The 26857-nt window shown below is 49.2% G+C and overlaps 1 protein-coding gene and 1 non-coding gene across 2 annotated transcripts in view; both read right to left on the bottom strand.

Annotated features, from left to right (window-relative positions):
- NTN1 (netrin 1) overlaps window positions 1-26857 on the bottom strand; it is a 184210-nt gene that overhangs the window by 27512 nt on the left and 129841 nt on the right. Inside the window, exons 3-4 of the mRNA XM_077165959.1 lie at window positions 23795-23944; window positions 19095-19148 (exon numbers count right to left, since the gene is read on the bottom strand). Coding sequence (XP_077022074.1) covers window positions 19095-19148; window positions 23795-23944 — 204 coding nt within the window. The remainder of the gene's footprint in view (window positions 1-19094; window positions 19149-23794; window positions 23945-26857) is intronic.
- Window positions 2724-2914, bottom strand: LOC143689323 (U2 spliceosomal RNA). Its single transcript, XR_013178764.1, has one exon. It is a non-coding gene; the product is annotated as a U2 spliceosomal RNA (small nuclear RNA).

Genomic DNA, 26857 nt, shown 5'->3' with positions numbered 1-26857 from the left:
GAAGGGCTTAGGAGTTTTGTTTGGACATCGCTAACACAGGTTCTAAATCTGTCACCTTATTATGAAAATGCATTTGCAAATTTAAAATAATGGGCCTCAGATGCAAAGGCAGGAGGAGCCAGGAAAACTGGGAGCTGGAGGAGCCCTGAGGGAATGGTCTTCCCACTGCAAGGTGGCCTGGCCGGGAAGCCCATCCTCATCTCACTACAGGGGTACAGGGAGCCCCCAGGGAAAGAGAACAGAGACGTACTCAGGGCTCTGGGGAGGGTGGACAAGCAGGAAGGGTTTCCTCCCTCCGCAGACGGCACTGGCTGTGCTGTCCCTGCCCCCCGCTCTCCCCCCCCTCCCCACCACCTCGCGCTTGGTTTGGGGGTGGGGTAGCTGAGGTGGGTGAGGTAGGGGGCCCCCCTGACCATGTGAGGTGGGAAAGCAGCCCCTCTGCTCCACTTGGAACAAGAGGGTGAGAACGAGTCCCCAGCATGCTCTTTCTTCTGGCTGAACAAGATGGATTGGAAAACAAATTGGCTCAAATAAAGCATGTAATTAGATTAAAGTCTCTTGCCCAGAGCCTTGGGACTGCAGAAAGCCCTCCTAACTCAAGGCCAGAGACCTCGGCAGGCTGAACCAGCTCCCGGACATCCAGAATTTTCTCTTGACCCTTAGCTGCCCACCCCCAGTGGGTGTCAGCTGGGCCGAGGGGATTAATGCAGATGTAAAGATGGCCTCAGATGCTGCTCTGCCACCCACCCCCACAGGTCTTGGGGTCACCGGTTCCCTGCCTGCGGATCGGTCTCATCTCAGAGGGCAGATGTGCCCAATCCCGTGATCCAGTTGGAGCTCGGCAGGCCTCCAGGGTGGACAGCTGGGATGGTGAGGGGGTCCACACCTGCACAGCCTTTACCAAAGTGCTTTCCACCCACAACCTCGTCTGAGCTGCACGACAGCCCAATGAGAAGGCAGAGCAGGTTAGCGTGTCGTTTCCACTATTCAGATGAGAGAACAGAGACCCAAAATGTTCAGTGTCCTGGACCACTGCTGGTAAGGGCGCCTTCCCTAACACCAGCTGCCCTTCAATCCAGGCCAGGGCCACCCAGGGGTTTCTGTCCCTGAAGCCACGGGGCAGCCTAATGACTGCTGAGCACTGACCCTTAACCTCCTCCCACCCCAATGCAAGGGCTGCCCCTTCTCATAGGACAGTCCCTCCAGCTTCCTGCCCCCACCCTCATCCATCCCAACCACATGCCTCTTCCCTGGATAGCCAGTTTCCCCCGCGATGCCCTCCTCCTTTACTGTCACCAGCCAAGCCCTCAGGAAAGGCCATGCTGACTGGCTCACACAATAATAAGGAGCAGGAAGCCACACTCCAGAGGTTGATGGACCCAGGGAGTGGATTTCTCTTCCCACAATGGCTTTGCAAAACAGCTCCAATCAAAATGGTAGATAAGAGCCATTTTGCATTCAGCTGTGACTAATGAGTACCCAGGCAGGGAAGAGAAGAAAGAAAAAGAGGAAGGCAGGTATGAGCTCGAGATCCCGAGTTTGAATGGCTTGGTAATGAGCAACTCTGTCTCTGGAAAAAAAATGAGGTGGGCAGAGGAAGCATTGATGAGGAGCAAGTACACAGGCCAGGGAGAGAACTAGGCAGCACTCAGGCCACCAGTTTCTTAGCCCACCTTTGGCAGACCTCGCTGTCAGTGGTGGTACCTTAAGAGGACCCAGAATGCTCGATGAGGTCCTCCTGGCTGCTTGGCATGAGAAGTGACACATTCTCACCGTCCCTGATCCATTCTGACATTGGCCACTGACTGATGGACCGGATGCAGGGCAAAAAAACTTGGAGTTGAAAGGGTTCTTAGAAGCTGACCCACCTCTACACCTCCTGCTTTGCTTCCACTCTGCTGCATCTGCCTTGCTGCCTCTTCTAGAGTTGGACTGGACTTCCATCAGCTCAGCCTCTCCTGCTTTTCTGTGGCCTCCCCAACGTGGCCTTGGAGCAGCTCAGCACAAGCTTTTTTTATCCGCTTGTCCCTTGAGACCTCTGGAGAAAGCGCCCTTCCCTTCTGAGCCTTCCTGGACCCATCATCTGCTCTTCAGGGGACACGGTTTTGACAAACCTCATCATGCTGGTCCCTCTTAACCACTCCGTACCTTGGTCTCTGATGTGGGACTTAAAAAGACTAACCCTGTCTCCCTTCCACCTTAGGGATATCTAACTTGAGTGTGAAAATGCTTTAAATTTCTTAGAAGGTGAAAGGTAAATCCAGGGTGGTGCTGGTGACTGTAAAATCTCATTTAACTGGAGGCCACTTATCTGCTCATCTCAATTCTCTGGAATACAGATAAGAACCAGGGAGGGAGAAGGTGCTATTGATATATGATTACCATGATAGCCAAACTGCTGTCCCTTCAGATCCCTTCAGGTCTTCATCCATAGCTTATTTACTCTTTGTTTACACACAATGATAGTAAAAGTCCTTACCACCATTTCCAGAATACAGTACATTACAATCAGTATATTTAAAGGATAGGGGGACCCCTTGAGAGGAAGAAGGAACAGCTTCTTTGCCCCCTGTTTAGGGCAAAGAAAAGGCAGAAAAATTACAAAACTATGACAAGCAGATACAGACTCGCTAAGGGCCATTTTGAATAGAGGCAAAAAGTCCTAAAACAGTTGAATGAGTTTTTATTTTTTTTTATTTTGCATACATTTATTATTCCCCCAAAGGGGGTGCACCGTTCCTGGAAGTACTGCAATGCCAGGTCGATGCGTGGAGTGGATGAACCAAGCTCCTATTCCATCTCTCAACTCCAAAAATCCATTTAATATATTGTCCTCGGATAGAGGACGTATCAGATATTAAACTGATAAGAACAGATACTACAATTGATCTTAACCAAAAGGCCGAGAAGCGATGAATGAGTTTTTTTTTTTTACATGGGCAGGCACCGGGAATCAAACCCAGGTCCTCTGGCATGGCAGGCAAGCATCCTTGCCTGCTGAGCCACTGTGGCCCACCTGATGAATGAGTTTTAAGGGTATAACTAAATTATAGAATAATCCTTTTTTTTGGCAATGGCTTGAATCATCCCAAAAGATGAAACTGTGCTGGTTTGAAACTGTTATATACCCCAGAAAAGCCATGTTCTTTAATCCTCATTCAATATTGCTGGGTGGGATCCTTTTGATTGTTTCCATGGAGATGTGACCCGCTCAGCTGCAGGTGGGACCTGTTGATTAGGTGGTTTCCATAGAGATGCGTCTCCACCCATTCAAGGTGGAGTTGCTTACTAGAGTCCTTTAAGAGGGAACCATTTTGGAAAAAGCTTCAGTGCAAACAGAGCCCACACAGCCAGAGACCTTTGGAGATGCAGAAAGAAAACACCTCCAGGGAAGCCATTTGAAGGAGCCTGTAGAGAAAGTTAATAGACGTCGCCATGTACCTTCCCAGCTGACAGGTGCTCTGGACAGCATCAGCCTCCCTTGAATGAAGGTAACTTCTTGTTGGTGGCTTAATTTGGACATTTTCACAGCCTTAGAACTGTAAACTTATAACTTAATAAATTTCCCTTTTAAAAGCAGCTCTGTTTCTGGTATATTGCATCCTGCCAACTTAACAAACTAAAACAAAGGGGTATTGCTTCATAAGACAAGAAAGTTGGTAATATTCTAGGGAAAGATTTCCACCTAAAACAGGTTTTAAAAGTTTTGTGGCATTTTAAAAGATTTCCACCTGAAGTGGATTTTAAAAGTTTTGTGGCATTTCAATGAATGAAGTTTCAGGTGTCTGGAAAACCTATTCCACAACATGTCAGAACCATAGCAGACACTGAAGTCCTCCCTTGCAAGACCGAACGCTCCTACCCTCTCACATAGAGAATAAAGGTACTATGTTTGCTTTAAGGAAGTAAAGAATTTTCAGTATACTCCAGGTAACAACTGGCCCAAATAACCCCAGTGGAAAGTGTTAGTAGCTTTCACATTCTAGGCATCTGAATGGATGGCGCCTACCAAAGAGCCACTGCAAGCATCTAAGTACACCAGGAGACCAGTGGATATACTGGATTTCATCCCTGCCCTGCCCTCCTCACCTGGACACACACTCAGCTCTAACAAAATGATCAAGTTTATCTTCTACTCCAGTCTTCTATTCTTTAATCTTCTATTTCTTTCTTCTTCCTCCAAGAACTACCCAGCTACAGAATTTCCAACCACGGCTCCATGTTTGCCCTCAGTATCTGAAGGCACCCTTAGAATCTGTGTCTCCTGGAGTCCCACCATCCAAAGACCAAAGGGAAATGCAATGAGATAACTGTGCATCTAAGGGGTTCATGCATCACATGGACTCTACAGATTCCCCAAATCTGGCCTACTGCTGGGATGTGCAAATATAGGCCTCCAAGAGAGGTCTTCAGGACAATTCTGGTAAACAAAGGACCAACCAGCTTTCACCCACAGGGAAGGCTGTATGAGTGGGAGACACCATATAGCTCTATTTCTAGTACTTTCAGCATCAGGTCTTGTTAATACCTGGAACAGCTAACAGGAACCCCCTGGGACAAGTGAAAAAGGTTAATTCTGAGCCTTCCAATTTCAGATGCCTCCTCCCTTGGGAAGCCAAGCTTTATGGTAGCCCCAAGGCACAACCCTCGGCTCCCACCCTGCTGCCCTCCCCACTGCAATGCGCTCACCAAAACCCTGAGCCACACAAGTTAAAAAATCTTCTCGTCAAAGTTCAAAATGCTTGTACCGGAGAAGAACTCTGTAAATTCAGATGGAGAATACAGATAGAGATTTCTACTTGCTAAAGATGAGCTGACTAGTTAGATGAGGGGTGGCTGATTCGAGGGATTTGGGGGAGGAAAGAAGAGGAGACCAAATCTGCTTCAGATAATCAGGGAAGTATGTGCCAGCAGCCTCCCTGTCTTCTTCAAGATGTAAAGATGAACCACGTAAATGAACTTTCTAGAGTTTCTGCCTGAGGACCCAGCAAGGCCACTGGTTCTAAGTGTTGTCCTCTAAGTATCTGCTATCTGAGCCACTGGGAAATAGCAGTCCACTTGGAGGGACAACTAGAGTCTTAAGGCTTAACCATGTTAAGTCTTAAGGCTTCATTCAACTAGGCAACAAAGACCCAGCAGGCTGTTAGCAAAGTCCTTTCACTGGGCGCATAGATCCCACAGAAGGCTACAGTGGGTATCTGCTGACACGTATGGACTTCATTCTACTAAACAGTTAAAAAACAGATTCAGAATCATCTGCTTATGCATCCTTCTTGCAATAATAAACCATAAGGCCCTCGAAGAGAGGGTTCTACGTTCTGCTTAGCCCTGCAACCCCAGAGTCTGACACAAGCCCTCAGGAAATGTGATTGATGAATGAATGAATGAATGAACAGAAAATGATTAAACAAATTCACAAATCTTCTCTTTGGAATTCTCAAAGTTTGCTGGGAGTTGAGAGGAGCAGCAGGGAAAGTGCTAAGGAACCACTACCAATCCTAGCTGAACAAGAAATCCCCCATTTTCAGCCTGTAGCTCAGGAGAGGCCAAGGGAAGGATTTACAGAGCCCAGGATCAGTATTTCATAAACCCTTTCAAATTGCAGCAAAGCCTGCAGCTGCCTCCATTCGTCTGTGGCTGCTAATCTGCCACCACAGTCCTGTGCCCTCCATTTCATCTCCCTCCTGTTGGGCAGATTTACCCTGTGCATTGGCCTGTAATAAACTGAAGCCATCCGGGGTCAGTATTCACTGGTACCAGGTCCTGTAGTGCCAGCCACAAGGGCATTCTTTGTTGGCCCCCCAGTGAACAGGGGTTTTTGTGTTCAGAGCTGTCCCAATGGGAGTTGGCTCTCCACACACTTTTCCTGCCAGAGCTAGTGATGGGCACAACCTGCAGGTGCCATCATCACTAAAAGGTGATTCAGCCAACAGGAAGCAGGCAGCTAATCCAGGGTCCCTGAGAAGGTCATGAAAGAGAGGGATGCTTGTTGGCTGGCTGATTAGCTCAGCTGGTTCAGCCAGCATCAATGAGGTCATGCCCTGGAACCCAGAGTCACTCCTGCTTAGTTCCTGGGGTAGACCTGGACAGCTGTCAGGAAGGATGCACGCTCCTGAGTAAAGACACAGCTAAATTGCTTCCTACACAGAGAAAGGGCTCTTAAAGCTCATCTTCACTTTGTGACACTGAAAACTATGGCATCACGATGCCCTTGAAGTCAGCTGTGTGAACAAAATGGTCTATGACAAAGACCATATGTGGCTACTAAACATCATTTCATTTTCTCTCAGGCATACAAACTACATTACCCAGAGCCCACTGCAGTTAGATGTGACCATGTAGCTGAGCTCTGGACAAAGAAATGTGGATAGAAGTGATACTTGGCCCGGTAGTGTCCCATGTGATCCTCTATGTTCCCACTTTCCCCATCTGCTAGATGCAGAGAAACTAGTGGGTGACTCCAGGCCCTAGGGGATGGCAGGGTCACGTGATGGAAGGAGCCTGAGCCCCTGGTTCAATGCCTGGAAGGGAGCCACCCAACCAGAAATATCTACAATGGACTGACGTGTGAGCGAGAAATGACCGAACTTTTGGGGTTGTTTGTTACACAGTACTTGGTCTGTCTGACAAATACAGGGTTGGTGAGAAGTAAAGAGAGCTTGACTTAAGACAGCAGCAGCCATGTAGATGGAAGAGGAGATAGATACAAGATATCACTAAGATTGTCACTACTGAGTAATCGATTAAATTTCAGAAAAAGGGGATGGGACAGACCCAAGAGAATAAATCTTTCTCTTATTCTGTCTTCTAAAATGTTAGGCTATTGGAGAGTGAAAAAAACAGAAATCCACAAATGGTTCCCAAATCCCAATGAAATTTCTCTTCCCATCAAGAAAGAGACTTCCGGGTACAGCAGATGAGACTGGAGCTCTGCTCAGCTCCCTTACCTGGACCAGTACTTCACTCCCCAGCTGCTGCTGGTGCTGGCTGCTAGCGGCTCACCTGTGCACCCTTCTCTGGCAGCCTGCCCTTGGCTGATGGGAACTGATCTGCTTGGGGATATCTGGGAAGTCATGTACCCCCCTCCCCACTGCCAGCCCATTGCCAACGGCCAACTGATGTGGGCAAGTATAACTGCCCAGCCTTTCGCCATTATGAAAAAGAATAATTTCTTTGGTACAATTCATGCTCCAGCTCCCCGGAGGGTCAGGCTAAAGCTGGACTATTCCTGAAACGACATCTCCCCTTCCCCTGCCCTGTCCTGCTCCCCTCACCCCTCACTAGTTTCTCCTGAGAGCCTTCCTCAATAAATCCCCTGTATAGAATCCCTCTCAGGCCCCTTGGGTTTCTGGGGAACCCAAACTAAGGCAGCCAAATAAATAGCTGATAAACCAAATGAATGATTCACACTCAACCTCTTTCCCCAACTCCAACAATATATCTGCCACAAAGAAGGAGAGCAGGGCAATGCTGGGACATAAGGCCCCAAAAGGTTCCCACCTTCTTAGAAGTGTCTCCCTATGGTGGAGATGTAAGCTACTGCGAAGGTGTCATGGTCAATGGGGAGATTTTAGATGCTGAGATGCTCATTCCCAGCCTTGAATCTGAAGGAGTTGGCCTCATGGACATCAGGGGCCAGAAGGAATGCTCAGCCAGGAAACCAGGGACGCATCCCACCTGCTGGGGTGAGGGCAAGAGAAGAGGGAGGATGCATGGGTGGAAGCCTAGTCCACCTAGGCCTGGGTAAAATCTTACAGCAGTTTTCACTGAAACCTACTGCCCCAGACATTCTATGAATTTCTAACCTCTCTTCAGGAGGGGGAAGTTTTCCAAGCCCTCACATCTCTTTACCATACATTGCTTGAAAGGATGCTTGCCCCAAGAAGCCAGGAGACCTGGGTCCTTACTAGGATCCGCCATCAACCCACTGGGTGACCCAGGGCAGGTCACTGAACCCGCTCCGGGCCTTGTATCATAGGGGGGACAGGTCAGACGGCATCACTACGGTTCTTTCCAGCATCCGGATCCAGGATTCCCCTGCAGGATGCCTGCAGGATGCCTTCTGGTGTAAACTGATGAGCACCAGCTCTCCAGAAAGAGAAACAGCCTTGAGTTGTAGCATTGGCTAATTTCTGAAGTCTAAATCCCCACCATGGCCAAGGTCAAGCCACCAGTGTGATGTCGCCGATGCAGAGTTGGGAGCCCAGAATCAGCTCTCGCCAGCTAATGCGAGTCGGCGTGTGCCGGCTCCAGCACACCCCTATTTTCAGATACCCCTCGGTGCCAGATAAATTCATTGCTGACTCCTGATTAATTTCTAACATCCACAAACATAAAAGCTTTCCCCTTTTCTCAACCCGCCAATATGCTTTACTCTTGAAGAGAGAACACAAAACACAGCCAATGACACTTGCCATAGTCTTCCCTCCCCAGAGTGGGAAACGGGCTGGGGGTGGAGCGCCACTGCCTCTCTAAGTCCCTGCTCCACTGCTCTTGCTGAAGTTAAAGCTCTGCCCTGGGTGGCAGAGACGCAAGTCAAGGATCCATGTGATCGAATCTCCGAAGCGTTTCTGGAGCATGGGCAGTGGATGGCCCCGTTCACATGGGTGCACCTGTCACTATAGGAGCAGAGGGAGAAAGGGGTGGACAAGAGTCCTACTGGGGGGGGGAGGGTGCTGGGGGGCAGTTTGAGGCAATATGCAGCCCCCTCGGCCTCCATGCTGGGCGGTACCTTCCAACCCTGACAGTCTGGGTCCCCAACAGGGAGGCGGCCCAGCTTTGGAGCAAATGATGTCCCATCTTGGTCCAAATTCCCCTCAGGAACCCCCTCATCACAGCCCCGAAAAAGCGCCCCAGGCAGCGCCCACTGCCTCCCAGGCCCTGCCCAGCTGCTGAGAACTTGGAGGGCAGGTGGGAGGGGTGGCAGGGTCGGCTGTCAGCCTCCAAACCAGGGGTTCCCAGAGCTCCAGCTGGGGCCCTGGGATTTTCAATTGGGAGGGAGCCAAATGATCACTTAACCCAACTCCTTCATTTCCTTGAGGAGGCTGAGCCCAGAGCTGTCTGTGGCTTGCAGGATGTCTTAACTAGGATGGGGTTAGAGCTGTGTGAAACACTCAAAATTCATGATCTCAAGTCACTGAGGTTACAGGTGGGTAATTACTGTTGGTGGTGGTATTGCTTAGTTCTAGGGTGGGTTTAGACCTAGCAGGGTATTTAAGTACTCAAAGCAACCCCTGGGGGCGCTGCCCTAACCCCACTCCTGAGGTTGGACAGGGGAGAGCCAGTTCCGTGGCTGTTAGGTTTTGGGCGGCTGGCCCTGATGGCAACTGCGATCAAGAGAGGGGTCTGACCTTGCCCTGCCTGACAGCCTCATGACGGGGAACCTGGCATCGCCTAGTCACTGTGTCCCTTCTACCACAGTCCAGCCCAGGGCCTCTGTGGGAGTCCGCAGTGGGGGCTCTGGGCAGAGGTCCCTGTGGGGGCCCCTCTTGGGGGGAGTATGTCTGCATTCACCCCTGCCTCAGCCTAGCTCTGCAGCCCACCCCCCACCAGCAAGGACGCTGTGACAGCTGTGTGACAGGGGGCGGGGTCCCAGGGATTCTGGTCCTCTCTCTCACTGACACCTGTCACTTCTCCCACTTCCACCGGCCATCCCCCTTGAGCCTGCGGTGGGAAGAGCTTCCAAGAAGAGCTAAATATTCCGCCCCCACTTGCTCCTCTGGCCTCCCAGCTCATCCCTTTATCCTCCTCCAGCCCCACCTGCAAAGGCCCAGACACAGGGGACAATGGGGGTCCTGAAACCCACAATGCAAATGGCTCCCTTTGTGCTCCTTGAGGTGTCAGAAGGCCCTGGCAGCGGAGGGGGAGGGGGTGCCTGACACCCCTCAGCCTGACCTCTGCCCTGGCCTTTTGTATAGGTCCCAACCACATCAGCAATGGGGGGAGGGGGGAGTACAGCGGAGAGCAAAAGAGGGAAAAAGGAGGGGGAGGGGAGGAGGAGGAGACCAGGCAAAATGAAGGACTAAGGAAGGTGGTGGAGGGAACTGGAGGTAGAGAGGACAGACAGAGGGAAAGGGATAGAAACAGAAGGAAAGATAAAGACGAACCAACAAGTCAGTGACTGCCTGAGAATGGAGTGGGAGAGGATAGAAACAAGAGACTGAGAAAGGAGGAGACACTGATTTACACGGGGGAAAGGTCTTCCGGCCAAGGGGATGTTAACAGGAAGGTGGACCATACGAAGTTGTCATTTTTGCAGGTGACAGTGGTCCAATGTATCAGCAATTCCATACGGTTCAACCTAATACCAAACAGCCAGGCAGGAGGGAGCAGATGCCACTAGCTAGAAAGTCACAGTTTCCTGGCAGCAGTGACTGGTTTCTTTTCCTGGAGAGAGTTCCGGGGAGCTGGGTTGATGTCAGCAAGTCCAGGTTCAAGCAAGTGGTTCTCAACTAGGGAGGGCCTTACTCCCCAGGGGACATCTGCCTATGTCCAGAGATATTTTTGGTGTCACAACCAGAGAGTGGGGTGCAGTGGCATCTGGTGGGTAGTGACAAGGGATGTGGCTACACATCCTGCAGCACACAGGACAGACCCACAAAAAGAAGCATCCAGCCTCTAAGGTCAATAGCACTGAGGCTGAAGAGCCCTGGTTTAAACTGTGCTCCGTGATTGGCACCATGGATAACTGCTGGATGTCTTCAGCCTTCCACAGACAGGCCGGCGGGGGTGTCCCACGGTCCCCTCCCTGCTCCCGCTGCTGTACAGATGTCCTTTCATGCGCACAGAAATTTTAAAGTCCAGAAGTTTTCTATTTTTATCTCCTCATACCTTTCCCTTTATGATTTCTCACTTTTGTATCATGTCTAGGAAACCTTCCTCACCCCAAGATTACATTGATATTCATATATGTTTAATTCTAGAACTTTTCTCTTTTTGGGGGGAGGAGGGGAATGCATGGTCCGGGAATCAAACCCGGGTCTCCTGCATGGAAGGCGAGCATTCTACCACTGAACCACCCATACACCCTTAATTCTAGAACTTTTATTGATGCATTAAAAATAATGTAAATCTTTAATCCATTTTGGATTTATTTAGACATATACAATGATGTCGAAATCTAATTTCACTATTACTGAATAGTACCCTAGCATCATCTACTGATTGATTCATTCTTTTCCTTACTGATTTATAGCCACAACCTTACGATATACTAAATTCATATGTTTCATCTGAGCCTGTTTCTGGGCTTTTGACTTTGTTTTAGTGATCTCTTGATTTTTATGCCAAAATCGCATGGTTTTAAATATCCTGTTTACAATATTTTCAAATATCTGGTCGGAGAAGTCACCTTTCATTACCCTTCTTTAAAAACAATTTCTTGACTAGTCTCACTCACTTATTTTTCCAGTTGAACTTTAGAATCCTAGCCACCCCTGCTGGGATTTGACTAGAATTATGCTTAGATTTATTGGTTAATTCTGGGAGAATTGACATTTTTACAATGTTTAGTCTTGCTTTCCCAGAACATGGTAAGCCCTCTATTTTTTTCTAGTCTTAGTCTTCTTTAATGTCCCTTGGAAAAGTTTTGTCCTTTTCTTCATGTCTATTCTGTGCTTTTATTACTATAGTTATTTCTGTGTGTTTTCTATTTTCATTGCTATTGTAGCTGGACTTTGTTTCTATTATCATAAAAATGAGGTGCATTTATTGAGCATACAAACCAGGCATCCTGTTGTATATTTTAACTCACTGAATACAACTAACCTTGCTAACTAGTTATTGCTGAGAGTTAAGAAAAGCTATGGACTTCTGCATATTAATTGTGTAATGGCCGAATTCTCTCACCAGTTCTAAAAATTTCCAGGCAATTCTCTTCTTATGCTGCCAACTGAGTGCAGTCGCCTGTGCGCGAGGAAGGCACCGCAGCCCTGCCCACCCTGCCAGTTTCCTGCAATGAGCCGACTCCTCTGTCCTGTCTCCCACTGAAGGCTCGGTGCTCCGCTCTCTCTGCCCAGCCCACAGCCTGCGCTCTCAGCCATGCCACCCCAGCACCAGCCAACGTACCACAGCCCACGAGAGTCACTTAAACTGGCAACTACAGACAACACTGGCTTCTACCTGGCTACCCTCTGTCTCTACCTTGATGTCAGGTCCCCTGGGATCCAAAAGTTTTTCTCTTTTAGTAGGATGTTACTACACCATGGTCAATATATATATATATAAATCACCCTATAATTCATCAGATAACATAGTCACCAAGAGGCGGAAGGGCACGGTAGTCAGCCTCTTCCCCTGTCCCTCCAGACTCCGAGCCCAGGCAGCCTGAACTGGAATCACAAATTCGCTGTCTACTAGCACTTACCGACCTCTAGGTGCCTCAGTTTCCTCATCTGTAAAACGGGTGCAATAACAAAACCAACCTCATACGGGATGAAGAGACAAACAATCGACAGGGTAAAGCATTTCTGCCACCGAGTAAGCATATAAATGCTGCCTCCTTCTCTTTCTTCATTCAATCAGAATGGATTTCTCTGTCATCCTGTGCCTGGTCTGATCTGTCCCTGGGTTACACTTACCTGGCAGTGTTAACCACCTCCCTGGCTCGTGCTGGGGAGGTAAACAGCCAGCCTGGACAGCCCAACATCCTGTTCATGCCACGCTTTGGAAAGCAGTGCCTTGGCCAATTAACGGGTGTCATCCTCACAAGCAGTGGGGTCAACGAAACTTGCTCCCACCAGCAGTTCCCCCCCCCCGGTGGACCCCAAAAGTCCCTTTCTCCTAGGCAAGGAGGATGGAAGGGAACTGCACCCTTTCCTGATGATTTCAAAAGGACAAGGCTGCAGGCCATGCCATGTAGCATGAGGCAACATGCCCACTGCTCTATGTCTGGAAGGCAACAGAGGGTGTCCACCAGAGGACATGTCAATTGAGTGACACCTGCTTGGAAATGGGGGGGCTAAGAAACATCCATCCCTCTGAAAGTCTCCCAGTGAGGGAGGGGACAGGAAAGTAAACAAGTGTCCCAGTCCCTCATTGCTGCCTGCTCCCCAGGACGCTATTGCCGTGATTCCTGCCCACTCCAACCAGGACAAACCAGAGCCATTGTATCCTTGAACTCTGACCCCAAACACTTGACTTTTAACAAAAAACTGTGCTCAAATGCACCCAACAAAATTTTACCATTTTAAACCATTTTAAAGTATACACTTCAGTGGCTCTTAGTACATTCACAATGTTGTACAGCTATCGCCACCATCTTGTTTCATGACTTTTTTGTCATCCCGAAGGGAAGCCCCAAACCCATTAGGCAGCCACTCCCCATTCCTTCCTCCCCCGAGCCCCTGGAAACCACTAGCCTATTTTCTGTCTTTCTGGATTTGCCTACTCTGGACATTTCATATAAATGTAACCATATAATATACGGCCTTTTATGTCTGGCTTATTTCACTCAACACGACACCTTCAAGAGTCATCCGTGTTGTAGTGTGTCTCAGAACCTCGTTCCTTCTACGACTGAATAATACCCCTATTTTGTGTACGTCCCACATTTTGTTATCCACTCATCTGCTGAAGGACACCTGGGTTGCTTTCACCCTTTGGCTATTGTGCATAGTCAAGTACTATACCTTTAGTTGATTTCCAGTTTTTAATTCTCTGCTTGGCTCAGAGTCTCGCAATAGTGGCTGGGAAGGTTGAGACAAGGCTGCCAGGCAGGGTCCCCAGCTGCTCCTGTCGTCGGGCCTTGCCCAGTCTTCTCAAGAGGCCTCCGTCAAGCTGACACTCCACATCTGCCCTCGCACTGCCATCTCCCATCCCAAGTCCCACCCTCCTGGATGGAGGGACCTTAGAGTCCTGCTCAGTCCCTCATGGGGTGATTGTGGCTTTTGTGTTGTTTTTATTGATTTTTGTGAGCACTTAGGACCGACCTACCATTGACTCCATGAGGGCACAGCGCACACTGTCCCATAAGCACCCCACGAAGCAGAGTTATTACCTGCATTTCATAGAGGAAGGAAACATGAGAGACCAGGCTGAACTCAGATCTCGGGTACCCCCTATAGTGCTCTTTCCTCCCACCTCTCCCGTCCCCCACCAACTGCCCCACTACACCTCACCAATACTACATTAGTCTTAGATCATTTTCCCAAATTCCCCCCACCCACTTAGAAAACATGGGCCTCTAATGAGAATAACCCATGCTCAACCAGTTGCAAGGTCTGCATAAACCTGAATTTCTTAGATGAAAGCACAGAAGTGCTGAGAGGCTGCCCAAGGGGAGTCTTCAAGGTCATCCCCTACCCCGACACTCACACCTGGCAGCACCTGAGCTCAGAGCCCCTCGTGGGGGTCTAGCTGCCAGGCGGCCATGGACTTCTGTGTCTAGGTTACCCTTGGATGCCACTCCCACCCCAAGGCTGGGGTCACAGGGGCACTTAGTAAAAGGCACTATAGACAGCCCCAAATGGGGTAAGTACAGTAGGGACCTGGAGAAAGGACCCAAGACCTCCACTGGGAGGTGGGGGGAGTCCTGGATTTGGCTCCTCACTCTCGGACTCCAGGTCCAGCATCCATTTCAAAGGCAGCCATGCCCCCTGCAAACATAGGAAGCCAGCCAAGGAGCAACAGATTCTCACCAGCAAAGGTGGCCCTCTTCCTTCTGGGTTTCTGTGCTCCTAAGTCAACACTCCATTTCTGGGGTGGGTGGGAGGATGGTGGGATGAGGGCCCATGGGCAGCAGTGGACTGGGGCCAGATCACATGGGGTCTGAGAGTCAACTGTATACATCTCTTCCCAACCCACTGCTCAGTGACGACACATTGGGTGGCCCAAGATCAGCCACAGAGGGAGCCTTTACACCAGGGGAAGGGGCAGAGGCTATGAGTTAGGGTCTTCTTTTACCCTAGAGAGCCAGCCTTTTAACAGTCACCAGCACCCCTCTGCCCACAGGGGCTGCCGCAAGGGACTGTGGGAGAAGCTGGTCAGAGGGAGAAGGAGAGTTACCAAGTGTTACGAGGGGGAAGAAAGCCTCATAGGAGGAGGTTGTTCCTTTCACAGAGGGACAGGGTACGGGTGAGGGGAGTCCTAGGAGGCACTTCATCCTGCCCCTTGATTTTTCAAGAGAGGCAGGAATAAGTAGCCCTTGCCCAAGTCCTCATCACAGCTAGTGAAGGATCAACCCCAGATCTCCAAGCTCCAAACCAGCACTCCTTCCACCGAACCAAGTAGCCTCCACCAAACTGAACCATTTGCAAATCAGAACCACCATTGAATTGATACAGAGTAAGGAAGACAGGTGTGCCCCTTTAGCCCCAGTGCTGTGGTCTCTGCATCCCACAAGTGGGTGTGTGCTGGGAGGGGCTTGGGCACAATTCCCTTTTCAGGTGGGCGGTCCCCACCTTCCGTCCAGACCTCCCATGGGCACAGCTTTCCTTGCCCCCCTGCACCATGATGGGTGGCCAGCTAGCTCAGTAAGCAGGTGAAGAACATTCCATGAGTGAACTGGCCCTTCAAGGGGATGAGTTCAGGGGGAGGTTAAGCCCATCAGCTTTCAGAACAAATTCTCAGTTTATTAATTCTCCTCCATTACTCAGGCAAAAGTAAATAAGCTTTCTTTGGGCAGCCTGCATAGTCCTTCCCTATTCAAACACTGCAAGAATCTACAGGCTTGGAAGCATTTAGCTCCCAGGATCTGCTGCCCAGGGGGCCGTGCTGGCTTCCTGCCCATGACGTCCCAGCCTGCTGGAACAAGGCAAGCCCAGCCTCTTGGTGGTGGGAAGTCACCAGAGCCCAAACTTGGGTCCTAGGGATGGCCCCTCTTCTTCGGAGACAGCAGCAGAGATTCTGGGCTCCAAGATCACCAGAGCAGGTCCTACAGCATTGGACCCAAGGGTCCCAGAGCTCCAGGCATGGCACCTGCTTATTTAGCCCCCACTGTGAGGAAACCGCTTTATAAGGGTTTCTTGACTGCTTGCTTCCATTTAAATTACCTTTTTAAATGTTCTAAATGAAGAAAGGAAACAGTAACAAAATCAAAAGGAGTCAGAAAAGTTAATAAAAGGACTGTAAAAGACAATACTTCAAAGCAGGATGCTACAAGTGTATCTAAGTAGTTGTTCAGGAATCTTTTGTCTGGTTGATTGGAGAATGACATATGGTTTCTCCCAGCTTTATGTAACCTATACAAAAATCTCATGATAGGTTTTCTACTCCTCTGCCCCATTTTTTCCCCATTTGTCTATTTCTGTTATGGGAAGAGAAATGGCCAAAACCACTGCAAGCAATTCAATGTCAAAACTGCAAAGACTAGAAAGATGGGTGAAGGGAGAGAAGGAGAGAGATCAGTGCCTACCTTGCCCACAGATTAGCCTAAGATCTGACGGCCTCAGCCAGCCACGAGAAGCAAAGAGGCAAACCACTTGAAGTTAGGCAAATATTGCTACAAATCAAGGAGAGTCAGAATGGAGACTCCATTTAAGTGTTTCATACTTCAAGCTGCTCTACCCTACAGCTGAACTAATCTGGGGATGTTTCTCTGAATTGCATTTTAACAGAAAGAGCCTCCTCATTCTCTACTTTAGCTTCTTCCATTCAGTGCCCCAGGAGGCTGCTTCCTTCCCACATTCCAGCAGGAGTTGTTCCTGAAAGGAGTGTCTCCTACAGCTCAAAGGTGACCGAAGACTCTGCAAACAACCCAAGAACAAAATATTATTTTGGCTTTCCCCAATATGGCCTCTGGCACTCCCTGAAATGCAGGGAGTCCTTTCCCATTTGAGCATAAGTTCTAAATCTGTTTGTTCTTAAGTTCCCAGGATACTGCCAATATTCTAAGAAAAAAAAAACAAACCAACAGTCCACAGTCTTTATATTAAAACATTTAGGTGACCACATGCTTTGCCAGCCTCCCACGTACCTCCCTCTGGAAAGGGAAAGGTCCCTACGGCTGGCACAAAGATTCTTCCTTCCTGGGTCCCCCCACCCCCACCCACTGTCACTCTGCACCCCCCATCCCCATCCCTATGCCAAGCACCAGGACACAGAAGCCCCATGGGAACCCCAGAGCAGGACTCTGGATCCAGCCTGCCCAGCCAGGTCCCATGCCCTGTGCAGACCTAAACCCAGGGTTATACACCGTTTTTTGTACCAAAGATTCCTTTGACAGTCTGGTGAAGCCCAAGGATATTTTTAAATAGAATACATAGGACCACAAAGGAAACCAATAATACTGAAATAGTTATCCAATTAATATTTAAAACTCATATTGAAGATAGTTACATTATGCATGTGCTTTTGTATTATTGCATGTGCCAGTTTGAATTTGTGGACCCCAGAAAACCTCTGTATGTCTTTTTTTTTTTATCATTATTTTTTTTTGGATTCTCCCAGGGTAATTTTTTTTTATTAATTAAAGAAAAAAAAAGAAATTAACACAACATTTAGAAATCATTCCATTCTACATATGCAATCAGTAATTCTTAACATCATCACATAGATGTATGATCATCATTTCTTAGTACATTTGCATAGATTTAGGAAAAGAACTAGCAAAACAACAGAAAAAGATATAGAATGTTAATATAGAGAAAAAAATAAAAATAATAATAATAGTAAAAAAATTTTTAAAGACATAAACAAACAAACAAACAAAAAAACCTATAGCTCAGATGCAGCTTCATTCAGCGTTTTAACATGATTACTTTACAATTAGGTATTATTGTGCTGTCCATTTTTGAGTTTTTGTATCTAGTCCTGTTGCACAGTCTGTATCCCTTCAGCTCCAATTACCCATTATCTTACCCTGTTTCTAAGTCCTGTTGGTCTCTGTTACCAATGACATATTCCAAGTTTATTCTCAAATGTCGGTTCACATCATCTGTATGTCTTTTAATCCTCATTCAATATTGCTGGGTGGGAGTTTTTTGATTATTCCCATGGAAACGTGACCCACCCAACTGTGGGAGGTAACTTTTGATTAGATGGTTTCCATGGAGATGTGTCTCCACTCATTCAAAGTGGGGTTGCTTAGTGGAGCCCTTTAAGAGGGAACCATTTTGAAAAAGCTTTAGAGCCACCAGAACAGACAGAGACCTATAGAAGCCATTGAAGAAAAAGCTAGCAGACGTTGTTATGTGCCTTTCCAGCTGAGAGAGGAACGTGATCGGCCTTCTTGAACCAAGGTATCTTTACCTGGATGCCTTAAATTAGACATTTTTATAGACTTGCCTTAATTTGGACATCTTAGCTTAGAACTGTACACGTGCAACTTAGTAAATCCCCCTTTATAAAAAGACAACATTCTGTTTCTGGTATATGATATTCCAGCAGCTTACAAACTAAACCCCGCATTATAAATCAAGATCTTGCAGCAGGGCAGGCCACGGTGGCTCAGCAGGCAAGAATGATTGCCTGCCATGCCAAAGGACCTGGGTTCGATTCCCGGTGCCTGCCCATGTTAAAAAAAAAAAAAATCTTGCAGCAAGTCTAAGGTCTACTGTATTTCTGAAGAAATAACAAGCACAAACAGTATTTCATATCTGCACCAACTATAACATGACATATAACATGACATGAAAATAGCAGCGATTTTTTTATTGGGACCAGTTATAGGTGTCACTAATACCACTAAGGTTTGTGATCTACATTTGCCATGGAGGAAATCCTAATCATGAGTTAGAGATGGGTGGAAAAGACGCAATATTTTTTTCTGTCTCAGTGCACAGCCCCGCCCTGGATTCTCTTAAGGGACCCTGTGCTCAAGAACTTTTTTTCATCCCCATCATTCACCTCCTTCTCTCTCTGTCGCCAAGCACAGCCCCAGTAAAGAGCTACTCACCTCAGAGGGCGATGGGCAGGCAGGCAGCTTTAGAACATTCATGGGCTTTTAGTAGCAGCTCAGTTTGCAGGGTTCCAGGCTTGGGAGAGAGGCTTGGGCTCTGGCTCTGTCAAAACCTCTCGCTTTATTCTTGGAGCAGTCCGCCATGATTACTGAGGAGCCCATGCCTTCCAATGGACCCCACCCCCACCCCACCTGCACTCTCTCCCCTTTGCCCAGCATGCAGTAAAAGCTAGAAATGAGAAGCTAGAGAGAACCCTACCTTCAGGCTCCTCCACACTGCTGGCTGCTGTGGTCGGTGGTGCCACAGGGATTTCTTTGCAAGGTTCAGCATGGGGAGAAAGAGAAAACAAAGTAAGGAGATGTTAGTTTTTGATCTTCAAAAGAAAATGAATGCAGTGCGGACCCCTCCCAACTCTTTCTGGGGTTCCCTCCCTCTCTTTCCCAATCCATGGTTCCAGAAGAGAAAAGTCAGGGAAGAGAATAAAGCCAGCAGTGGGGTCCCGAGGTTCACCACATGGTTCTCCTTTGGACGCTGTGTCTTCACCTGGCAGGAGTGTCCAAGAATACCAGCAGGGATGAGAGTCAGGGAGAGGGCAGGAGAAAGCTGGCAGCAGGCAGAGCTGGCCTTGCTCTGAACCAGGGACGGCTGTATTTGTCCTGTCTGTGTGTCCCCCCCGTCGCTCGGCCCCGGGGCAGCAGAGAGGGGGCTTCCCCAAGCCCACCTGCTCACCATGACAGGGTTCCATGGGCCCTGCTCACCTCTGACCTCTACTCATCGGTGGGGAAGGACCCCGTGGCTGGGGTCACACGTGAAGGGCCTGGGAACCTGCCCAGTGGAAAGTATCTTACGTGTGCAGAGTTGTGTCTGCACCCCTGGCCCCAACTTAAAAGCTAAGGCATTTTTCTTAGTGGGCAGGATGGGACTGACAATGCAGAGAAGAAGGAAGGGTCTGATAAAGGCATTTTGCTCTATTTTGACCATTTTTTTCCTACGAAGAATGTTAATTTAGTGTCTACTAGTTTTTGGACCCTCTCCTGGGCTCAGAAAAGGTGAGGAGGTTCAGATCTCCAGGAAAGACCTGGGCACTGCAGCTTGGCCTCCTTCCTCTTACATGAGGCCAGATCGTGGACCAAGAGTCCCTGAGGGGAAGAGATTCTCTTCCCTGATGAGTGCCCACGTGGACAGAGGAGCACAAGGGCCTCCAAAACCCCACTGGCTCCAGGCCACCATGTGATTCCTTGGGTAAGATTTTCCCCTCACCCCCTGATCCTGGCCAGCTAGGACTCCGAGGCCCTGTGGATCAGATGGAGCACCTGGACCTAGGGTTCACTGGGAGTCACCCCAGGAGCCAACTCTGGCACCGTCAGGAAGGAAAGGGCAGAGGACTCGGCCTGCAAGGCAGAGTTCAATCTCACTCTCAGGCGATTTTACTAGCACTAACAACCCACAGGTGCTCCTTCACAGCTGCTCATTAAGAAGCCGACTTGGTACCAGCCCCTCTCTCAGTCCTCTAAGGTGCTGGGTGTTGGCAGAAACGTGCCAGGAGCAACACCTGAATGCCTAGCCCAATCCTGCAGGTCCAGGGACGGGCGCTGAGCCCATGGCCGCAGAGCCATGCTGGCTGCCCCTCCAGCACCCCGGGTCTAGCTCCGGGATGCACAGAGGGGGTCTGGACTTGCTGAGCTGTGACAAAACACTCACAAATCCCCCCTGGCACAGTCTGTGGCCAGGCTGCCCTCAAGAAGAGCTTGTGGACATTCCAGGAAGGAGACTCAGGCTGCAAGGTTACATGGTGGGAATGCTCATGCCGCCATCAGCCCACCCTTTGGGGGAGGAAGGGAGAAGGTACAGGGCACATGGGAAGTGAGAGTTTGCATCTCCCAGAGCTTCCCTCTCTGATGTCAGTTCCTTTTTAAATTCAGTCTTTCCACCCGGGGATCAGAAAAACAAGACAGATTTGAAATGTTGGTTCCAGCCATTTCTCAGCCACGTGACAGTTCCTAATTTACTTTAAAAGGGAAACTTTGTGGCTCGCCATCATGTTTTCATAACCCAAGATGGCTGTGCAAATTTCCTTCCAGCTTTCTAAAGATGTTCCCTTTGCAACTTTTTGCAAAGACAGAAGAGAAGGACTTTCACCAGAGGGGAGACTGACAGTTAGGAATTGTAGTAAAAACCATTTCAACTTGCACTGCCCTGGATGGACTCTGGGCTCAATGTCCTGAGGCTCTGATTTGGGTTGTTTGTTTACTATACCCCTATAAGATGTCCACGCAGAAATGTCTCCCTATTTAAAAAGTGCACAAAAGAGTTGCTGGAACCCACACAGTCGGCTGGGTTCAGAAGCAAAGCCACACCTGATATAGGTCTTGAGGTGTGGGAATCTGAGACTCCCTCTGCTTACCCCCAGCCCCGTGGGGTTCTCCGTAAGGCTGCAAGAAACCCCATAGTGGTGGCCACAATGTGAGGGCCTCCCGCCTAGGGGTCATGTCCAGCTTTTTCCACTCCCCCTGGCCGGTGCTGGCCTTATGACCCAAAGGCTGTCCTAAGTCCCTCATGACTGACCAGGGAAACTAATGTAGGCTTGGAGCCCAGAGACACCAAAAAGCTCTAAAGCAGGAATCAGCAAGCTTTTCTGCAAAAGGCTAGAGAGTAAATCCTTTTGGCTCTGTGGCCAGTCTCTGTTGCCACTACTCAACTCTACTGAGGCCCCAGACAACACGTGAATCAATGTGAGTGGCTGCATTCCAATCAAATTCTATTCATGGACACTGATGCTTATATTTCATATAATGTCCACGCGTCATGAAATATTTTGATTTTTTTTCCTCTGTTAAAAAATGTAAAAACCATTGTGCTAGACAAAACCTGGCAGCACTCTCTAAGCCCAACTCTATGTGGGATGTGATGTCCAGAGGTGTAAGTCTCCCTGGCAATGTGGGACATGACTCCCAGGGATGAACCTGGTCCTGGCCCCATGAGATCGACAACACCTTCCTGACCAAAAGGGGGAAAAGAAATGTAACGAGATAAGATATTAGTGGCTAAGAGAGCTCAAATAGAGTTGAGAGGCTGCTCTGAAGGCTACTCTTATGCAAGCTTCAACTAGATAATGCTAATTGCCATGGTTTGCAAAACCCCAACCAACATCATTCCCGTTAACCCTAAAGAAGACCCAGGGCTCTATCGGAGATCCTACATAAGTTGCACACACTAAGATTACTTTTCAGAAACCTAAACCTTCACATGGTTCCTAGGTCAGATAAGTCCTGAAACCCAGAGGGGCCAGCCTCTACAAGAAATCAACTAATTCCTTCTTCCTGGTCCATATTGTCAACACCCATTTTCAACATGAAAAAGTTAGAATGGGTATAACCCAAACATCCCTAAAGACTGGGAGAAGGATCAAGGGAGAAGGAGGCGTTATAACAGAGAAGTTAGGATTTAACAAATGAGTACAACTACGGAATCATTATATTGATCTTTTTTAGTCTCTAGTGTTTTGGAGCAGCCAGGAGGAAAGACCTGAAATTGTGGAACTGTAACCCGTACTAAACTCTAAAATCTGTTCTATATCTACTTGTTACAATGTACTTTGAAATATATTGCTTTTTGGAATACATGTTCTATTTCACAATAAAAAAGCATTAAAAAGTTTAAAACGTAACAACAGGCAACATAAAACCTGTAGGCCAGTTGGTCAAATTCATGTGCTAGAGAATCAAACTTCATCCCTGGATCTGCCTGGTTCCCTGGAACTCATTGCCTTTTCTGCCCTGTCTCAGTCTAGAAGAGTCCAGTGGAGAGACTGGACAAGGCCACAGACAGGGGATAGCTCTCAACAAGGCTGGAATCTTCCAAACAGGGCTAATTCTCTCCCCATAACACCATCATGACCCACCAGTTGTAAATATTAAAACCCATCTGACCTCAAGGCCCCTGCATGACCCCTACCATCTTGCCACCCCCGTTCCCATGTTCCAGCAACTCAGGGGCTAGCACCTGGCCCAGCAGGGCACTCAGGAGCCCCCAGAGTTGCCATCATCCTTTGTAAGAACAACAGGTACCATGCAGAGCTTCCCCCAAAGCTTCTCATTCTCATGCACACCACACCACAACAGCCAGCTTCCTGAAAAGGCTGTCGTGAATCCTGCTGGGGCAGGGGGAGTATTGGGACTCCCAGAGTAGCAGCAGTGGCCTCTGGTACAGGTCTACCCCAGGTCTGGGGTCCTCACAGAATGTGGCAATGGAACCCGGGGCGAGGAGAGGGGATAGCCAGGACAGGCTGGCTCTGCTGGCCCCAGAGGGGCTTCTACATCAATCCCATAAGCAGAGACACACGTCTCACTGAGCACCAGATCTTGAATGCAGAGATCTGTCTGGATCAACGACAGTAGTAACAAACATCCTGAAAGGGCTTGTGCCCAACCTGCTGGGGACTGAATCACATCCCCACAAAAGACACAGCCAAGTCTTAATCTGTGCTCCTGTGGGTGTGAACCATTTGTAAACAAGGCCTTTGAAGACAGCAGTAGTAGTTAAGGTGGAACAGATCGTCCAAGATTCTACTAGATGACAGATTGAATCAGGGTAGGCCTTAAGCTGTGTGGCTGAAGTCCTTATAAACAGAGGAAATCGAGACATAGCCAGAAGCAGCCAAAGGTCAGAGAAAAGCCACAGGAGGGGACCAAGGGGACAGCTCGCCATGTGACAGAGGCAGAAATGCCGGCCAAGGAACCCTGAGGACTGGAGCAAGCCGGCTAACAGAATGCAACTAACTGGGGAGAAACCACGGCCTTTCGGGACCTGGATGCTGAAATTCCAACCTCCAAACCATGAGCTATTAAATGCCTGCTGTTTACACCAGTTGGAGTGTAGGTATTGGTTATGGCAGCCTGGGCAGTTGGGGACATCCCCCAAGCCACACTCTCAGGAAGGATGGTGCCGGTGCCGCGTACTTATGCAGGGGGCGATGGGAGAGCGGCTCTGCTGGTAGCCTTTGGCACAGCGATTGCAGGTGATGCCGGTCACACCGTCCTTGCAGGGACACTGGCCCGTGGTCTGATTGCAGGTTTTGCCAGCAGCACCCACGGGGTGGCAATCGCAAGCTGTGAAAGACATACGAGAAAGTCAGACGTGTGGGGCTCCAGGGCACACCCGCCCCCACCCAGGAGCCCACCACTTCCCTCTGTGTCATGGCCTCACTCCCCAGGAAGAGCTGGGACCAGCCAAGCCCACACCCACATTCCAGAAGCTCTGAGTCTGGCCACCCACCTGCCTGGAAACAGGGAAAAATAATCAAAATTGATGGACTTGAAAGCACTGTTTGGCAACAGGAAAGCGGAGCTGGGCGCCCTCTGGAAGTCTCAAGGGAAAGGCCTCCATTCAAATATGTTTGCAGGAATGCAAAGCACACAGCCCAGCTCAGGAGTGGAGGAGTTGGGATCTGGAGGGATACCTTCCCTTGATGGTGTGAGTCCAGGCATTCTCCCTCCTCTGCCCTCGGCCAGCTCCTGGCCCCTAGATTTTCTGGCCCCCTTTGGGTGGGAGGCACTGGTTTGGGGCCTGCTGTAGCGGTAGAGATTTACCGGGTCAGAGGGAGTCACAGGGAAAAGGCAGCTCCCCTAGACCACTGTCCCCCACCCTGCTCCACCCACCCACACCTGCTTTGCAGCCAGGTGGTTCAGGCCACTGAGCACAGGCCAGCCTCTGGATCACAAAACCCAAAAAATGTAAACACCAGAAGGGTTGCGGTGGCAGTTTATGATCCTAATGATTAAATGTGCAAAGGAAGGCTTATGTCAAGGAAACTTCCAGGGTCTTGCAAGAAGGACCAGCTGAGCTAGGAGCTGAAGTGAGGCCCCCAGTGCTCAGGCCGGTGGCTGCTGCACCCATCAGTGGGCTCCACACCCCTCCTCCTGGTTTTGAAAGGGATGGGCAGTTGGGTTGCCACCCCTGCTACGCTGCATCCTGAGCTCCCTCTCTGGGTTCCAGGGACCGAGCCCAGGAGTAGGGAGACCAGAGGGCCTTGGGAGCACCATCAACGTGATGCTCTGGGCAAGAACAGCGTCCCCAGCAGACCCGGAGAAGCGGGCTTCCCTGCTAATTCCCACCTCTCTGTACCAGGCAGTGGACCGGGAGTGTGTGTATGTGGGGTAAGGCAGGATTAAGGAGGCAAATGTTCTACCCATTCCCCGCCTCCGGGGTGCACAGAGAAGAGTGTCATCTGCAGAAAGGCATCCTGCAGTAATCTCAATTGCTGCCACAAGCTACCGTTTGTTTTTTCCTCCAAAAGGGAAAAAATACACAAGCAAATAAGAGCATTGCTCAGCGTGAGGGCACCAGGCGGTGGCTAGTAAGAGTATCCAGCCTGGGGTGCAGGAGTGGTTAATGAGGAGGGAGGGAGGGCAGGCTACAGAAAGGAGAGGAACGTCAGCGACTGTTTGTGGAAGTTGTGTATGGGCAGGTGAGAACTTCTGGAAACACCACAATGAGGGTCCCTTAGTGGGTGCTGCCAGGCTAAGAGGAGGGCAGGGGAAACAGGCCCTGGGATGGAAGCCTGGGTGACTGCTGGTTTCTCACATTTTAGGATCCACACCAGATACATGGAACTGTTCCAGTCTTGCCCCTTGTACATAATACCTTTTATTAGGAAATAATCTTCATAATCTGCCCTAAATTCAAGTTCATTCCCAATAGATTTTTTTTAGCCTAGTAGTAAGAAAAGGAGGAAAGGGGGCAGATATTGTATGATCTTGCTTACATGAGATAAGTAGAATATGCAAATTCATAGAGACAGAAAGCAGATTAGGGGGTCTCAGGGGTGGTGGTGGGGAATAGGGAGTTAATGCTCAGTGGGTGCAGGGTTTCTTTTTGGGGTAACAGAAGGGTTTTGGTCCTGGACAGCGGTGATGGGAGCACCACGCTGTGAATGCAGTCAACACCAGTGGACTGTATACCTCAAAGAGGTCAAAATGGGAAATGTCATGCTGTACATATGTTACTACAATAAACATTTTTTAAAAAAAAAAGTGGATTAGTGTTTGCAGAGCTGGGAGGAGAGGGGAATAGGTAAGGACCACTGTGGATCATGAGGTTTTGCTCTGGGGTGCTGAAATGTGTCAGAACCAGAGAGAGGTGGTGGTTGCACAACACTGTGGAAATACTAAATGCCAGGGAAAGGCTCACTTTACAATAGTTACCTTTATATTATGTGAATTTCACCACAATCAAAACAAGGGAGGGTGTGTGGGCTCACAAAAAGAAGAAAAAAAAAAAAAAAGAAGAAGAAGCGCCCAGAAAGCCTAGAGACCTAGTGTTCTGTGCTGGAAGAGGGCTGCTGAGGATGATGACATCAGAAGCCAGAGAGGTGGAGAAGGCAGGAAGTTGGGAAAGTGCCTTTGGCCTCTTCCCACGGCCTCTTAAATCTGTCCCCACAATGCTGTATGAAATTGGGGGCCACACACAGGACTTCACTGTCCATGCTATTGTCACAGGAATGGGTGCTGGGTGGGCATAGTCACCAGAAGCCCTTTTGGGCTGGCCTACTCTGGCATATTTCACGAGACTGCTGGTAATTCTGATAGTCATGCCAAAATGTTCTCCCTTGAGGGCTGATGGGACATAGCTGTACACCAGAAGTTTCTGGATCCTTACACTTGGCTGGAAGGAGGTCACTAAAGGGTGCTTGGTCAGTGAAGGTTGAGAACTAAGTTACACAGGGGCACTGCCATGAGCCCAGATGGCCTTTCTCTTTGGCAGGAGCTGGCCCAGAGCAGAATCCTGGGTAGAGGCAGTGGTAGGACTGCACTGCTCTTCTCCCATGCTGTCCCTTGCAGCTGGTGACCGGCTCAGCTCCTGGGCTGCTAACAAGGAGCAAAGGCTATCTGAAGTCTGCTTCAGCTGAGGGCCCTCCAGGGTAATGGCAGAGCAGCCTTGTGTCTGTTTGCTGGAGCAGATACTTCCAACAGGCCTGTCCTTTGATTAAATGTGAGGAGGGGCTTGCTGCCTGCCTGATTTCC

The sequence above is a fragment of the Tamandua tetradactyla genome, chromosome 6 (genome assembly GCF_023851605.1).
Source record: "Tamandua tetradactyla isolate mTamTet1 chromosome 6, mTamTet1.pri, whole genome shotgun sequence".
Lineage (NCBI taxonomy): Eukaryota > Metazoa > Chordata > Mammalia > Pilosa > Myrmecophagidae > Tamandua > Tamandua tetradactyla.
The sequence above is the reverse complement of the archived record's forward strand: the minus strand, read 5'-3'. Positions and strand labels throughout refer to the sequence as shown.